The sequence below is a fragment of the Anolis sagrei genome, chromosome 2 (assembly GCF_037176765.1).
Source record: "Anolis sagrei isolate rAnoSag1 chromosome 2, rAnoSag1.mat, whole genome shotgun sequence".
Lineage (NCBI taxonomy): Eukaryota > Metazoa > Chordata > Lepidosauria > Squamata > Dactyloidae > Anolis > Anolis sagrei.
The window spans coordinates 157364229-157382201 of NC_090022.1; the positions used below are offsets into that span (position 1 = coordinate 157364229).

General features: G+C 42.9%; 1 protein-coding gene across 6 annotated transcripts in view; it reads right to left on the bottom strand.

The window, feature by feature from the left end:
- Nucleotides 1-17973, bottom strand: part of NRG1 (neuregulin 1) — a 668239-nt gene that overhangs the window by 246485 nt on the left and 403781 nt on the right. Inside the window, exon 1 of one of the 6 annotated variants that reach the window (XM_060763676.2) lies at nt 4527-5019. The exons of the other annotated variants lie outside the window; for them this stretch is intronic. Within the exon in view, the coding sequence (XP_060619659.2) occupies nt 4527-4677 (151 nt within the window). The 5' untranslated portion in view covers nt 4678-5019. Of the gene's footprint in view, nt 1-4526; nt 5020-17973 lie in introns of those variants that run through there. 6 annotated transcript variants of the gene reach the window in all.

The window sequence follows — 17973 nt, forward strand, 5'->3', positions numbered from 1 at the left end:
CTTGGAGGTGTCTATGGACAACGCCAGCTCTTCGGCTTCAAAATGGAGATGAGCACCAACCCCCAGAGTCAGACACGACTGGACTTAATGTCAGGGGAAAAACCTTTACCTTCACCGCACAATTAAACAGGAATAACACTTTCAAACCAGGAACAGAACATTGTCCAAATTTTTTTACATAGTGTAATTCTAGGATCCAGATGGTATCCCAAAACACACACATCAGAAATAAAAAGAGCAGGGTTAAATGTATAAAACCACACCTGTTTTATGCTAAATAGTTCTCACCTGATTTCATTCTTGTCTGTGATTATTAGCATTGAAACTTCAACCTCCCAAGATGCATTGAAAGTGCATTTTCCACATTTTACTTACAAATACCACATAAACCCAATCAACACCTAAGTACAGCTCTGCTAATTTACACCAAACAACCACCTGTGACTGTTTACTTGCAGCCACTAATAAACATTTGCATTCTCCCATTATCAACTGACTTACTTAAATCATAAATTGTTATGGATTCAACCAGGAAACCTGGCTTCAAAATCCTACTTTGTTACAAAACTCAGTGGGCAGCCTTGGAGCAAATATCAATATTTTCTGGCCTGACTTTCCACCTGAGTTTGTGCAATTACAAAATGAGAAGCTCATGTGTGCAGCTATGACCTCCTGGGAAGGACAGGATACACCCACCACTAATTGAACAACGACTACTTTAGGACAATGAATCTAAGGGCCCTTCCACACAACCCTATATCCCAGAATATCAAGGCAGAAAACCCCACATTAGCTGAATGTGGACTCAGATAACCCAGTTCAAAGCAGATATTGGGGGATTTTTGCCTTGATATTTTGGATTATAGGGCTGTGTGGAAGGGCCCTCAGATAACCCAGTTCAAAGCAAATATTGTGGGATTTTTGCCCTGATATTCTGGATTATAGGGCTGTGTGGAAGGGCCTTCAAATAACCCAGTTCAAAGCAGATATTGTGGGATTTTTGCCTTGATATTCTGGATTATAGGGCTGTGTGGAAGGGCCTTCAGATAACCCAGTTCAAAGCAGATATTATGGGATTTTTGCCTTGATATTCTGGATTATAGGGCTGTGTGGAAGGGCCCTCAGATAACCCAGTTCAAAACAGATATTGTGGGATTTTTTGCCTTGATATTCTGGGATATAGGGGTGTATAGAATGGCCGATAGACATGAGCAGGCATCTGAGCCCCCCTCCACACCACTGAATAAAATCCCATGTTATCTGCTTTGAACTGGAATATATGGCAGTGTGGACTCCAGATAACCCAAGTTCAAAGCAGATATTGGGAGATTTTCTGCCTTGATATTTTGGGTTATATGGCTGTGTGGAAGGGCCATGAATGGTGTTAAAGTGTTAGCAAACATCCCCTACTCTGGGTTGTTGTAGGTTTTTTCAGGCTATGTGGCCATGGTCTATGACCTCAGACGTAGTGAGGTCTGTTGGAACTAAGAAAAAGGGTTTGAACAGACCTCACTACCTCTGAGGATGCTTGCCATAGATGCAGGCGAAACGTCAGGAGAGAATGCCTCTAGATCATGGCCATATAGCCTGAAAAAACCTACAACAACCCAGTGATTCCGGCCATGAAAGCCTTCGACAATACATCCCCTATTCTATGGGTCCTTGTCTGGTGGGATCCTAAGCATGTTTGATCAAAAGAAGTTCTGTCAAGAGCAACAGGGCTCCCTGTTAAGTCATCCTATACTTAAGAGCTATGGGAGCATATACACCAGGGGTCCTCAAACTAAGGCCAAGGGGCCGAATATGGCCCTCCAAGGTTATTTACCCGGCCCTCGCTCAGGGTCAACCTAAGTCTGAAATTACTTGAAAGCACACAACAATAACAACAATCCTATCTCATCAGGCAAAAGTAGGACCACACTTCCCATTGAAATACTAATAAATTTATATTTGTTTAAATTGTTCTTCATTTTAATTATTGTATTGTTTTAGGTGTTTCTTGCACTACAAATAAGATATGTGCAGTGTGCATAGGAATTCATTCATGTTTTTTTTCAAATTACAATCCGGCCCTCCAACAGTTTGAGGAACTGTGACCTGGCCATCTGTTTAAAAAAATTGAGGACCCCTGATCTACACTGTAGATTAATACAGTTTGACCATACTTTAACTGTCATAGCTCAATGCTATGGAAACATGGGAGTTGTAGTTTTAAAAGTCTGTAGCCTTCCCTGGCAAAGAGTGCTTGGGGATCTTACCAAACTATGCATCCCAGTATGCCACGGCATCCCTGCCAATTCTTGGCCTTGGAGTTTTATCGAGCCACTACCATACCTTGGTAGAAAAGGCTAAAGACCGTATAAAATTACACCTTCTAAGATCCCATTGCTCTGAGCCATGGCAGTTAAAACAGTATCCAACTGCATTCATTATAGTACGAGGGGTCCCCAAACTAAGGCTGGCAGGCCAGATGCATCCCTCCAAGGTAATTTACCTGGCCCTGGCCCTAAACATTAGACTCAGGGCCCTTCCAGAAAGGTCCTATATCCCAGGATCTGATCCTAGGTTTTCTGTTTATCTCAAGTTTTCTGGCAGTGCGGACTCATATAATGCAGTTTAAACCAGATACCCTGGGATCAGATCCTGGGATATAGGACCTGTCTGGAAGGGTCCTTAGGGTCACCCTAAGTCTGAAACGACTCTAACAGCAGCAATCCTAATTAACTTGACTATCTCATCAGCCAAAAGCAGGCTCACACTTCCCATTGAAGTACTAGTAAGTCTAAATTGGTTCAAATTTTTCATGTTTTTTTGTATGGTTCTTTCATGTTTTTTGTTTTTACACTACAAATAAAATACATGCAGTGTGCATAGGAATTCGTTCATGTTTTCCCCCCAAAAAATATAGTCTGGCCCCCCAACATGTCTTCTACACTGCCATATAATCCAGATTATTTAAAAAAAATAATTATGATCTCCTTTGCACTGGATTAAATGAGTTTACACTGTCATATAATCCAGTTCAAAGCAGATAATCTGGATTTTATATAGCAGTGTAGAAGCAGGATGAGGGGCTTGAATGGTACGAAGACCCTTGCATTATGCAGTGGAGATGCTCCCTTAGGCCACTTCCACCCAGCTGTATGAAATCCACATTGAACTGGATTATATGGCAGTGTGGACTCAAATTGCTTAGTTCAAAACAGATGTTGTGGATTATCTGCTTTAATAATGTGGATTATATGGCAGATTATTATTATTATTATTATTATTATTATGTCCCAGTTGAGAGCAGAGATTGTGGGATTCTCTCCCTTGATCTTCTGGGTTGTATGTATGGCTGTGTGGAAGGGCCATGAGAATCCTCACTGCCATATATTCCAGTTGAGAGCAGAGATTGTGGGATTCTCTGCCTTGATCTTCTGGGTTGTATGGCTGTGTGGAAGGGCCCTGAGGGTCCTCCCTACCATATATCCCAGTCAAGAGCAGATATTATGGGATTATCTCTCTTGATCTGAGTTATATGGCTGTGTGGAAGGGCCCTGAGTCCACACTGTCCCAGTCAAGAGCAGATATTGTATGGATGCGTGGAAGGGCCCTGAGAGTCCTCACTGCCATATATCCCAGTTGAGAGCAGATATTGTGGGATTCTCTGCCTTGATCTTCTGGGTTGTATGGATGTGTGGAAGAGCCCTGAGTCCACACTGCCATGTATCCCAGTTGAGAGCAGAGATTGTGGGATTCTCTGCCTTGATCTTCTGGGGTGTATGGCTGTGAGGAAAGGCCCCAAGTCCACACTGCCATATATCCCAGTTGAGAGCAGAAATTATGGGATCATCTACCTTGATCTTCTGAGTTATATGGCTGTGTGGAAGAGCCTGAGAGTCCTCCCTACCATCTATCCCAGTTGAGAGCAGATATTATGGGATTCTCTCTCTTGATCTTCTGAGTTATATGGCTGTGTGGAAGGGCCCTGAGTCCATACTGCCATATATCCCAGTTGAGAGCAGATACTGTGGGATTCTCTGCCTTGATCTTCTAAGTTGTATGGCTGTCTGGAAGGGCTCTGAGAGTCCTCCCTACCATCTATGCCAGTTGAGAGCAGATATTATGGGATTCTCTGCCTTGATCTTCTGGGTCGCATGGCTGTGAGGAAGGGCCCCGAGGCTGCCATCGCAATTCCACTTGGCAGATGCCAAGTGGGTGGCGTCAACCTGGCGCTCCCTGCCTGCCTGCCTGCCTTCCTTCCCGGCCAGGTGCGGCTCTTCCTTGCCCCTTGGCAGTCGAGTCCAGTCCCAAACGGCACACCTGAATAGAGGGGGGGGGGTGTCACCAAAGTGAGCTCCGGGCCGCCCCAAGCTTAAGCTTCAGGCTCCACCGAGGCTGCATCTTCTTCTGAGTCCCCCTGCCTCCCCCAAACGAGTCCAGATTGAGCCTTGATCTCTCTCTGCACTTCAACTCCATTCGTTCGACAAGGCGAGGGATCCAAAGAGTCCCTCGTCCCCAAGCCCTGGGGCTCTCCTCACCTGGTCCGCTGGGCTCTCCTTCAGGCTGGGCTCCTTTCCTCCCGGCGCCTCCTTTGCCCTTCTTTCCCCTCCGCTTCTTCTCGGGAGGAGGAGGAGGAGGAGGAGAAGAGGCGGCCCCTGCTCCTGGCTCTTTCCCTGCGGCTTCCCTCATGTCCAGCGCCCCTTGTATTCCCAGCTTCGGGCGGAGAGAAGAAGAAGAAGAGGAGGAGGAGGAGGAGGAAAAGTTTCGCGGCGCTGCTGCTGCTGCTTCTTTTGCGGAGTCTCGCCGGTGTCCCTCTCGCTCGGCTCACAGCTGCTGCTGCCTCTTCCTCTCGCTCTGTCCTTCTGGCTCCATCTGCTGCAGGCAGCCTTAGAGGGACAGCGCGGGGCAGGGTTGGCCTTCCTCCCCTTTCCTTCCTTCCTTCCCGCCCCCCCTCCACTTTCTCTCTCTCTCTCTCTCCCCGAGGAGGAAGAGAAGGGGGGGTCCCTTCGCACCCACGCCTCGCACACGCGAGCTGGACGGGAGGAGCCTCACACAGACCCCGGGGGCAGAAGAGCAGGAGAAGGAGGAGGAAAAAGAGGCAGAGCAACCACAAGTCGGGATCCAACAGGACTTGGGAAAGCCTTGCCATAGTCGCCTCTTGGAGCTAAACACAACTTTCATTGGGATATCATAAACACCTGATCCAGGCATGGGCAAAGTTTGGACATCCAGGTTTTTTGGACTTCAACTCCCACAATCCCTATCAGCCTACCTGGAGGGACCAAGTTGGCCCAGGCCTGCTTTGTACATCAGTGGTTCCAGGCCCGTAGCCAGGATTTCGTTTCGGGGGGGGGGGGGGGGGCTAAAAAATTTTCAGGGGGGGTTTCGGGGGGGGACTGAGTTTCGGGGGGGGGGGCTGAGTCTGAGTGAAAGAGGGTCTAGCCTAGCAAACCTTTTGTATCATTACCCCAATACCCCCATACATATGGGATATATTGAGAATGGTGATCAAATCATGATATTAATAAACATAACAGTTTAAATAATGCACCAGTAAGGCCTTTTCGCGAACCACCATGAGAATTTCGGGGGGGGCTGAAGCCCCCCGAGCCCCCCCCCCTGGCTACATGCCTGAGTGGTTCTCAACACTCATGTTGTGGTGACCCCCAACCAGAGTCGGCCCTAGGTAATTTTCAACCGTAAGCAAACAGTATTTTGGCGCCCCCCCCCCCCAAACCAATCATTGATATATATTTTCTGTTTGTCGTGGGAGTTCTGTGTGCCATATTTGGTTCAATTCCATCATTGGTGGAGTTCAGAATGCTCTTTGATTGTAGGTGAACTATACATCCCAGTAACTACACTTGCTGCACTTGCTCCCTTGCCTGGCCCACTTTGGGTCCGGAGGCATGTCTGAAGAGCCCAGCGTGTGCACCAAAAGTCACCTCTTCTCCTGACTTTCTCCTCAGCCATTGGAACAGAGAGAGAGAGAGAGAGAGAGAGAGAGAGAGAGGTGGAGATGCCCACCTTTCCTGAAGGTAGGCACAGAAACAAAGGAGGGAGTGGAGGTGGGAGATACCTCCAGCCGGAGGGGCTCTCTCTCTCTCTCTCTCTTGGTCCCAATGGCTGAAGAGAAAGTCAGGAGAAGAGGCGAATTTTGGTGCGCACGCTGGGGTCTTCAGACATGCCTCCGGACCCAAAGTGGGCCAGGCACGGCAGCTCCGTCCCTTGGCCCACTCGCGGATTGGGGAGAGGAGAGGAGGCGGGCGGAGTGCTGGGGGATCGGGAAAGGAAGCCGGTCATGGGGAAGGGATAGAACGCAGAGAACTATTGAGTGCCGGCTCTGCTCACGCACCCGGTGGCCGGGTGGAGCAGGAACGAGAGGGGCTAGGCAAGGCTCAAGGGCCCGGCCCCTTTGGGAAGAGGATTGCCCGGCAGCGAGGCAAGAAAGCCGAGGCTACCCCCGGACTGCTAGGGTTGTTGTGAGCTGAGGGGGCGCTCCTCAAGTGGCAGTCGAGGGGCATTTACAGAGGTGCCTCTGCGCCCCTGGCAAAAAAAAAAGTGTTCTGCGACCGCTTACTTTGCGTAATGGACAAGCCATCCCTGCCCCCAACCATAACCCTAACATTATGAATCAGCATGTAAATAATGATCTGCAGGATGTACTTTCATTCATTGGAGCAAATTTGGCACAAATAGCTGGTATGCCCAAATTTGAATACTGGTGGGGTTGGCGGAGGGATTGATTTTGTCATTTGGGAGTTGTAGTTTCTGGGATTTATACTTTACTTACAATCAAAGAGCATTCTGAGCTCCACCAACAATGGGATTGAACCAAACGTAGCACACAGAACTCCCATGACCAACAGAAAACACTAGAAGGGTTTGTTGGGCATTGACCTTGAGTTTGGGAGTTGTAGTTCGCCTACATGCAGAGAGCACTGTGGGCTCAAACAATAATGGATCTGGACCAAACTTGGCACGGATACTCAATATGCCCAATGTGAAAACTGATGGGGTTTGGGGAAAATAGACTTTGACATTTGGGAGTTGTACTTGCTGGGATTTATAGTTCACCTACAATCAAGGAGCGTACTGAACCCCACCAATGATAGAATTGGGCCAAAGTTCCCACACAGAACCCCCATGACCAACAGAAAATACTTTGAGGACCCCTCTGACACACCTTTGCAACCCCCTAGGGGTCCCGACCCCCAGGTTGAGAAACACTGTTGTACATCAACATCATCACCAAGCAGTCATGGGCAAACTTTGGCCCTCCAGGTGTTTCGGACATCAACTCCCACCATTTAATACCTGGCTGGAGGCAAGGTACAACTAAGGCCCCTCCCACACAGGTGTATAAAATCCACATTTAATAAAAATAATTGAAATAATTAAAATAATAATTAATATTTTGTGTCAGGAGAAACTGCAAGTCACTTCTAGTGTGAGAGAATTGCACATCTGAACAGACGTCGCCCAGGGGATGCCCAGATGTTTTGATGGGAGACTTCTCTCATATCCCCACATGGGGAGCGGGAGCTGACAGAGGGAGCTCATCCACACTCTCCCCGGATTGACAAGCTAGTAAAACTCTTTAAAAATTACACTTAAATATTAAAGCCAAGATTGAATTGGATTATATGTCAGTGTAATTCAAGGACCCGGCTAACACAGTGGCTTAAACTGCCTGCTATAGAAGATCCTGCCGACCTGAAGGCTGGCAGTTCAAGCCTGGTTTGCGGTGAGCTCCCAGCCATCAGCCCAGCTTCTGCTCACCTAGCAGTTCGAAAACAATAGTATCAGTAGATAAATAGGTACCACTTTTCCGGGGAGGTAAAAGGTGACCTGAAAAAACATGCTGGCAAAAATCTGACTAGGAAAGGCATCCCTGGATGACAAGCTCCTCCGCATGGAAAATGAAACAACAGCACCTCCCCATGGCCGAGCCCAGTACAGCCGGATGCCAGAGATGAAAAGAGGGAACCCTTGCCTCTATCTACATACTGTCTATCTCTGTCAATTGTCAATTGTAAAATGGCATTGAATGCTTGCCATATATGTACTCATAATGCACTCTGAGTCCCCTCGGGAAGACAGAGTGGAATATAAATAAAATATATATTATATATTTTATATTATTATTGTGGACTCCAATAATCCAGTTCAAAGCAGATATTGTGGATCATCTGCCTTTATATTCTGGGTTATATGGCTGTATGGGAAGGACGCAAAGTCAAAAACATGAACCGTATAATAATAATAATAGCAATAATAATAATACTTTATTTATAACCCGCCCTATCTTTATTATTATTATTATTATTATTATTATTATTATTATTATTATCTCCCCTGCAGTTTCCAACAAAAAATAACAAAGTGGCAAACATTCAGTGCCAAAAACATTCAATGCCAATGTTTTTAAAAATATTTTTAACATGGTTGAAACTTTGGAACACATCAAGTACAGGAAGTCCCCAAGTTACAAAGCTCCGAGGCCCCTTCCGCAATGCCATATCATCCAGATTATCAAAGCAGATGATCCACATTCATCTGCTTTGAACTGGATTCTACACTGCCATATACTCCTGTTCAAAGCAGATAGTCTGGATTTTATAAGGCAGTATACTAATGCTTTATGTCAAACTGCTTTGAGTCCCTTTTGGAAAGATAAAGAGGGGTATAAATAAATATAATAATAATAATAATAATAATAATAATAATAATAAGTGCAGAAGGGGCCCGACTTACAAACAACTTCTAGTTAAAAACAAGGGTGAGACAACAGGAAGGGAGAGAATTCTACTCATTGGAAGATACTTACTTAGGTGATCCCTCATTGGCCGAGTAGGATAGTCTTCCAGGATCAGAATTCTTGTGAGTCTGTAGGTGGCTGTGGAGCCCTATTCTTGATCTGCATCTTCTCACACAGTGAGGGCATTGGTTTCCAGGTGGAAAGTGATCCCGGTTGGGGTTGGCTTGACGTGCCTTCCTCTTGGCATGTTTCTCTCTTTCACCCTCCATTCGTGCCTGTTCAAATTCTGCAGCACTGCTGGTCACAGCTGACCTCCAGCTGGAGTGCTCAAGGGCCAGGGCTTCCCTGTTCTCAGTGTCTAAAGTTATTACCATGGGAAAAAAGGGTCTCCACTGAAGCTTTAGCACCAACCCTTGTTTCCACAACAGGCCATTTTTTTCAAAATCCAAACATAACAAGGATGTAAAATGAGGGGGAATGTTTTGAACAGAGGCACAGACCACAAAACAAACACCACAGGGGTGTTCATCCTTCCCTACGCTGTGAAAGCATGTGTGTGAGTGTGTGAGAGAGAGCGTGTATGGCTATCAAGATTGCCCCCAAGCGCAGACTCCAAGGAAGAAAGACAAGGCGCAAAATGAACACCCAAGCCCTTCAGGAACCCATCTTCAAACAGCACTCAAGGACCATCTACCCATAGAACACCTGGCTGCCATGTTTGAACTAATTGGAGTTTCTGAACTTGGTACAGAGGTAACCATTGCTTGAAGGTGATTATATATACAGGTTGAATGTCCCTTATCTGAAATGCTTGGGACCAGAAGTGTTTTGGAGATGGGATTTAGATGGGACTCAAGTCTAAACATAACTTAACACACACATCCAACTTTATACTTGTCCCAAGTATCTACAGGTTGAATATTCCATATCTGAAATGCTTGGGACCATAAGTGCCTTGAAGTTATGATTAGTTTTTACAGATTTTGGAATATTTGCACATACCTAATGAGATCTCTTGAAAAATGGGCAGAAGTCTAAAGACGACTTTAATTAGTGTTTCATATACACTTGATATACATAACTTGAAGGCAGGCCCGTAGCCAGGATTTTGATTCGGGGGGGGGGGGGGGGGGCTGAGTTTGAGTGAAAGAGGGTCTACCCTACCAAACCTTTTGTATCGTTACCCCAATACCCCCATGCATATGAGATATGCTGAACATGGTGATCAGATCATGATATGAATAAACGTTACATCTAAATAATGTACCAGCAAGGCCTTTTCGCAGACCACCATGAGAATTTCGGGGGGGGGGGGGGGGGCTGAAGGATTTTTTTTTTTTTTAGTATTTCACATTTTGGAATGCCAGATAAGCAATGTTCAACCTGTATCTTGGAGATATGATCCAGGTCTAAACACAAAATCCATTAAGTTCCATGTATATCTCATACATATACCCTAAAGGTAATTTTATACATTTTTTAAAAAAATATATAACATTGGACAATACTAGATTTTAGAATAGTTTGGGTTTTGGGATTCTGGATAATGGCTGCTTAACCTATGCCTTGGAAATAGGTTCCATGTCTAAAGATGAAATTTATTTAGTTTCAGATACATGTTATATATATAGCCTGAAGGTAATTGTATGCAAAATCATTAAAATAATTGTAGTACACGAGACAAGGTTTGTGTACCTTCAAAAGGCAAAGATGGCACCATTTCAGTTACCCATATGGGCAATCTTGGAATTATAGATCAGGGATGCTCAATTTGTATCTTGGAGAGAGGATCCAAGTGTAAATACAAAATTCAGTAAGTTTTCTGTACATCTTATTTGTGTGCATGAAACTAGGTTTGTGTATATTGAACCATTAAAAGGCAAAAGTGTATCCTCGTAATACAAAGACACAGGTCAAACATGACAAGGACCTCACTTTCCCTGGGATAATCAACCTGAGTGTTGACTCTGCCATATAAAATCCAGATTATCTGTTTTGAACTAGATTATATGGCAGTGTAGACTCATATAATCCAGTTTAAAGCAGATAATGTGGATTATCTGCTTTGATATTCTGGATTATATGGTAGTGTAGAAAGGGCCTAAGGTGAAGTCTCATCCATGCAAAATATACAGATAAATTAAAAAGACATACATAGCTCCCAAGCCTAAAAAATGCACAAAGAGAGAATGCCAACATTATCTATCCATCTATCCATCTATCCATCTACCCATCTACCCATCTACCCATCTACCCATCTACCCATCCATCCATCTATCTATCTCCTACTGGAAAATATATCAAATATATTGCCTAGCTAACATCTTGATATCTGTAACAATGCTACTTGATATGATGGTTCCTGGACAGGTGCCGGGTTGTAAACCATCACATTTCAATCCATTGAGAGTTTCCAGGAAAGAAGGAAAGAATTTCAGACAATGGATCCAAATAGAAAACTGGTCTCCGTCACATTTGGGAGGAAAAAAAATCCGGTCACCCACATCAGAAAGCTTCAAGTCTTTCCTTTGTTTTTCTGTTTAGTCATGTGGTTTTCCATCTGCAGTCTGAAACACACATTTTGCCCAATGGGGACCAAAGTGGATGAGATAATGGCTGCATGATCATATTTCCTATTTCTTTAAATGCTGGTCTGAAGCTTTGGAGTCCATGTTCCCCATTTCCAGAGAAAAGCTGGAGTTGGTCTCATGAGGGGAAACGTGCATACCCATAAGTTTCCCATAATGGAGTAAGTAGGTATTTGTAGAGAAAATGGTGCAAAAGGAAAAGGCTGCCTCTCTCTTCACTTAATCCTAATCCAAATTCCCCCATGTCCCTTAACTGCTATTGACCTAAACGAAAAGAGCCAGGGGATCCTGTCTCCTTTATGAAATCTGGGAAGCATTGCTGGAATGGGTCAGAAGAACTGCACCTGCCCTCTCTTTTCTGTCAGATCAGCAGTATGGATGATTTGATTTAAGGCAAGGATCAATCAATAAACAGAATTAGAGTAACAAGATTAGACTTTCCAGTGTGAATCAGAGAGATAGGCACTGGCAGAGTAACCCTAATGGTTTAGAAAGGGAGCTGTGAAACAGAGAAGACTTATTTCAAATTTTAGTCTTTTGAGTATGCGTTCACTTGGCAACTTGTGGCAAACAACTACATCTTAATTGTAAGAAAGGCATGTGACATAAGTGCTTAGGAAAAAGTCATTCTAGGGTGCATCTAGAATTTTTTTCATGTCAGGATCAACTTGAGAAACTGCAAATCGCTTCTGGCTTGAGAGAATTGGCTGTCTGCAAGGACATTGCCCAGGGGGCGTCCGGATGTTTTGATGTTTTACCATCCTTGTGGGAGTTTCCTCTCATATCCCCACATGGGGAGCTGGAGCTAACAGAGGGAGCTCTTCCCTGATTTGAACCTCCGACCTGTCAGTCTTCAGTCCTGCTGGCACAAGTGTTTAACCCATTGCGCCACCGGGAGCTCCTCCATCTAGAATTGTCATTTGAAACCACTTTCACTGTTATGCTCTGGAATCATGGGGAATATAGTTTAGATAGTATAGTTTAACCTTTTCTGCCAAATAACTCCCACGATTCCATAGCCATGGCTGTTAAAATGATGTCAAACTCCATTAATTTTCAGTGTTGATGTACCCACAGTCCTCAAGTATAAACTGACTTGCAAAGGAGCTTTTCTGACTTGCAGTGCAGATGCATTCTTAGTGAAAGCCAACATGGCGTAGTAGCTTGAATTCTGTAGTTTGAATGTTGGAGGTTTGAATCCTTTGTTCACCCATGGAAACCCACTATGTGGCTGGAGGCACATCACACTTTTTCATCCTAAGAGGAAAACAATGGCAACTTCCCTTGAATACATATTTCCAAGAAAACCCCTGCACAGGGTTGTCATAAATCACACTTGGCTTGAAGATCCTCAAGAAAGACTGTTCCAATTGAAATACACTGTAATCTCCTCCTTATCTTGCATTTGGAAATTTCTGCTTAGTAGAGAAGTTACACTTCACTTCCTCTGGGGCCCCTTCCACACAGCTGAAGAAAATCCCACATTATCTGCTTTGAACTGGGATATATGGCAGTGTGGACTCAGATAACCCAGTTCAAGGCAGATATTGTGGGATTTTCTGCCTTGATATTCTGGGATACAGGGCTGTGTGGAAGGGCCCTGGGTTAAACATCGTGAAAGATTAGAAATATTTTGTTATTTATGCTGTCATTGATATACCAAAATAAATACCCCATATTTTACTCATTTTAGAAGACAAGATTCCCATGTCTCCCATTTTATAGAAGGGGAAAACTGACGACAAGCACTAACCAGTTATCTGAGAGAAAAATAAACTATATTTTTGAGTCCTCTTCGGGGTGAGAAGGGCGGAATATAAATGTTTTAAATAAATAAAAGCAAAATGCTGTGACTGTTGGGCCTTCCTTCCAGAAAATGAATAGATTGTTAAATCAGCAACCTAGCTGCAGTCTCAATCTTTGTCATTTAGGATTAATGTCCAGTTTACACAATTACAGTACTATAGTATCAGTATTTATACAGAAGAAAATCTTATTGTGTTCAGAAGAACCTACCGCACAATGGGCTCATAAATGGAAATATGGTCTTTCAAATAATCTGGGCATGAGTTGTATAGGGCTTCATGGGTCAAAGCAGCACAATTGTAATCTGGAATTGTTTTTCAATAAGCAAGACAACATTATGTTGAACAAGTCAATAACTTAAAACAGTATAATTTAGGACCATATTCTTGCACATTTAAAAGTAAACGATTTATGTATTTATTTACTAACTAACTTTATTTATATACTGCCCCTCTCAGCCGGCATAACTCAAAGGCTTTGATAAAAAGCCATGTTTTTAATATAATTTTTTATTGAGATTTTAATTAGGGAGAAGAAAAAAGGAAACATTGAAAGTGGGGGAACAATGTCCAAATAGGAAAGTTGGAAATTGAGGGAAAAGAGGATCGGTGATAGGAGAAAAAAAGAAGAAAAAAAGAGGGTTGTCTGGCTTTCTTCTATTCTTTGGTATAAAAAGGTGTTGTTCATTTGTGTACATAATAATCTTCCCGCGTAAAACAGACTTTCCCGCGTCTGTTCTACTTTCTTGTAATTTTCTTATTTAGATTATCAAGTCTATCTTCAATTGCTTAAAGTAATTCTTAACCAAGTAAGTCCCAGTTTGTTTGTTTCTTCAAAAGGCCTTGATTTGGAGAGATCCAATAGGTTAGCTTATCCATATTCATTATCTCTAATATTCTTCTTTTGCCAGTCTTCCTTTTTGGGGATTTCTTTCCATCTCCTTAGCGAAAATTATTCTTGCTGCAATCACCAGATTGTTAAATAGAATTTCTTTATCTTTATCCTCTACCACTTCTAGCATTCCTAGTAAAAAGCATTCTGGTTCTTTTTCAATGTTTATATTTAATATTTTTGTATGTCTTTGTAAATGTCAGTCCACATGCTTCTGGACAAGTCCACCAGACATGATAAGAGGTGCCTGTTTGTTGTCCAGATTTCCAACACTTGTCTGAGGTGTTTTTGTAAAATTTTGAGATTTTGTGTGGTGTAATATACCACCTATAAATCATTCAAAAGCCATGTTTGGAATGGGTGTTAGAAAGAAACCAATGTTAATTCCAACTGGACCTCCATGGGATGGTCATCCCACAAATTGGCTGCTAGAGGTTTAATATTCCACTCCCTTGTCCCAAACTGCCTCAACAAGCTTGGCTATCACACAAAGTTTTCTGGTGGGATGAGATTTGTATTGTTACCATAAGAACCAACTGGAGACAGCAAAGCACTGGATATGTTTGGCCTACAGCTACCTGTTCCATTTTGAATCACACTCCACTCAAAGCTAATTTTCTTCTCTTTTTCCTTCTAAAGCTGATTTAAGCACACATCCTTTCCAGCAGACATTATCAGGAATTTTAAAAGCAGAAACAAACCATCTCCTTTTCGATCATGTGGAATGCCAATCAATGCAAGTAAACAGAAAAAAACACAAGCTTATATGGAGCTTCAGTCATGTGACCATCACCACAATAACATTGTTTTTTGCATAAAGTGTCCAAAGCTGTTCTGTCAACTGGAATCTTTAGAATAGCTCAGTCATACAAGTAATTATCAATAAATAATAATAATAATAATAATAATAAATTATTATTATTAATAATTATAATTAATTATCAATGATCGTGCCATTACTGCTCAAGCAGGGAGCTTTGAGACTGTAGAACAGAAGGTCTCCGAAGCTCTAGGTGCTCTTACTGCCTACTATAGGGAAAACCAGCTAATCCCTAACCCATCTAAAACACAGACATGTGCCTTTCATCTCAAGAACAGAGAAGCATCCCGAGCTCTGAAGATCACCTGGGAAGGAATCCCACTGGAGCATTGCAGCGCACACAAATACCTGGGAGTCACTCTGGACCATGCTCTTACCTACAAGAAGCACTGCCTGAACATCAAGCAAAAAGTGGGTGCTAGAAACAATATCATACGAAAGCTGACTGGCACAACCTGGGGATCACAACCAGATACAGTGAAGACATCTGCCCTTGCGCTGTGCTACTCTGCTGCTGAGTATGCATGCCCAGTGTGGAACACATCTCACCATACTAAAACAGTGGATGTGGCTCTTAATGAGACATGCCGCATTATCACAGGGTGTCTGTGCCCTACACCACTGGAGAAATTACACTGCTTAGCCCGTATTGCACCACCTGACATCCGCCGGGAAGTAGCAGCCAATAGTGAAAGGACCAAGGCAGAGACATCTCCAGCTCATCCCCTGTTTGGGTATCAGCCAGCACGCCAACGACTTAAATCTAGACATAGATCTACAGAGATACTTGCTGGAACACCTCAGCAAGCGAGAGACCAAAAGTGGCAGGCTCAAACCCAGCACCTCAACCAATGGCTGATACCAAATGAGAGACTCCCTCCTGGGCACACAGAAGACTGGGCGACTTGGAAGGCATTGAACAGACTGCGCTCTGGCACCACGAGATGCAGAGCCAACCTTCAGATATGGGGCTACAAAGTAGAATCCTCGACATGTGAGTGTGGAGAAGAGCAAACCACTGACCACCTGCTGCAATGCAACCTGAGCCCTGCCACATGCACAATGGAGGACCTTCTTGCAGCAACAGCGGAAGCACTCCAAGTGGCCAGATACTGGTCAAAGGACATTTAACCAGCTACCAAACTCACAAGTTGTGTATTTTTCTGTCTGTTTGCTTTCTTCTGTTAGAAATGTAGTATAATGGACTGGTTGCTCTGACACGACAAATAAATATTATCAATAATAATAATGATTAATAATTATCAATAAGGGGTTTGGGTTGTATAGAGTACAACTAGATTTGAGGTGGGAGATGCATAATCTAATCTGATTTATTAAAACTCTAACTATCCATATATTGGCATCTAAATTAGACTGGGGCTCCTGTACGTTTTTCCTTGTTATTTTCCTACTGGCCTCCAAAGCTTCAGAGCAGTAATAGAATGGGCACCATAGTGGAAGTTTCTCATACCAGATTCACATTTGGAATTAGAGTTAAATATTATTGTTTAGTACACATGTAAATATCTGCAAAGGTATACATTGTATCATGTATAGTTATGCTGTAGATTCTGAACCATTCTTGCAAAGAAACGTGATAGAAACTATATATCTACCTGTCTTTTATCATCTGTATATATTCTAATGGTATGAATTGATTCTGTTAACTGTAATTAAACTAGCCTTCCTAAACATCCCATAAACTACATAGTACAAGCTAAAGCATATGCTTCACCACTCTCCTAAATTTATTATATTGTCTCATTAAAGTACAGCTTCTGTACAGTATAAGTAACAGAAGAATAATAAGGACAACAAGCAATGATGTTTTTAGTCAGTCACAAATACGGATTTGTAAATACAGTATTATTATCTTTTCTGAGGTCATTTTTGGAACCAAAAGAAGCCAGAAGTGGGAACGAAGCAGTTATGCACTTCTATCTAGCAGTTGAAGCCAAAAGGCATTGGCAATTCCAACACTTTTGATAGTCATCTGAACTCACCACCACCATCTTCTTTCAAGAGCCTTTTGCATGCTGAATTCTTTCTCAGCCCAGTTGGGTAAATAAACAGTGAAAGGAAATCACCCTTTTCAATACCATTCTAGCACCTATTATGAAAAGGCCCTGAGCTGAAATCATTTGTAAAAGGGGAAAAATATTTGAAATGCTTTAATGCCTTGATCTTATTGAAAGTCAAAAAGAACTGTTTAGAAACTATATGCAAATATACATATTTTCCTGGACTCTGCGACCAGAGTTAAAAAATGACTGTATCTGTCTCCTCAGCTTTCCCAGCACCTGAGGCCATCCCAAACTAGGAAACTTTACACTAACAAAATTATAGGATGTGGCCTTTACCTGGATGCTGAGTCAGAAGCCCGAATTCATATGTTTTGCTTTCCTTGTGTAGGACATTAAGGGAACAGCAAAGTTGCAACTACTAGCTCACTTTCTACACTAAAGATGATGATGATGATTATTATTTGAAACAAACAAGATAAGTCCACAGCAGACACTCTGTTGGCTGTTGTATTGGATCACACGTCGACATTTCCCAAGTGTCTAGGACTGTGTGATGTATTGGCGAATAATGCGTGCAGATCCCAGTAAGGTGGCCTTCTGCAGCTGTCAGATGGTAATTTTGTCAGCACCGATTGTGTTTAAGTGCAGGCCAAGGTCTTTAGGCACTGCACCCAGTATGGGACCACCTTTACTGGCTTGTGCCAGTCTATGCAGTTCGATCTTTAAATCCTCATATCATGTCAGCTTTTCTAGTTGTTTCTCTGCAATCCTGCTGTCACCTGGGATTGCGACATTGACGATCCATACTTTGTTTTTTAACACGATTGTGAGGTCAGGAGTATTATGCTCCTGTTATTATTATTATTATTATTATTATTATTATTATTATTGGAGCGTAATACTCCTGACCTCACAATGATTTATTATTATTATTATTATTATTATTATTATTTCATGCATTTCTACCCCACCCTTCTCCCCCCGAAGGAGGACTCAGGACAGCCTCACACAAGCATCATATTATGCTATCAGTATATAAACAATCAAAAATTGCATTTAAAACATTAAAAATCATTAAAACACATTATACCATTC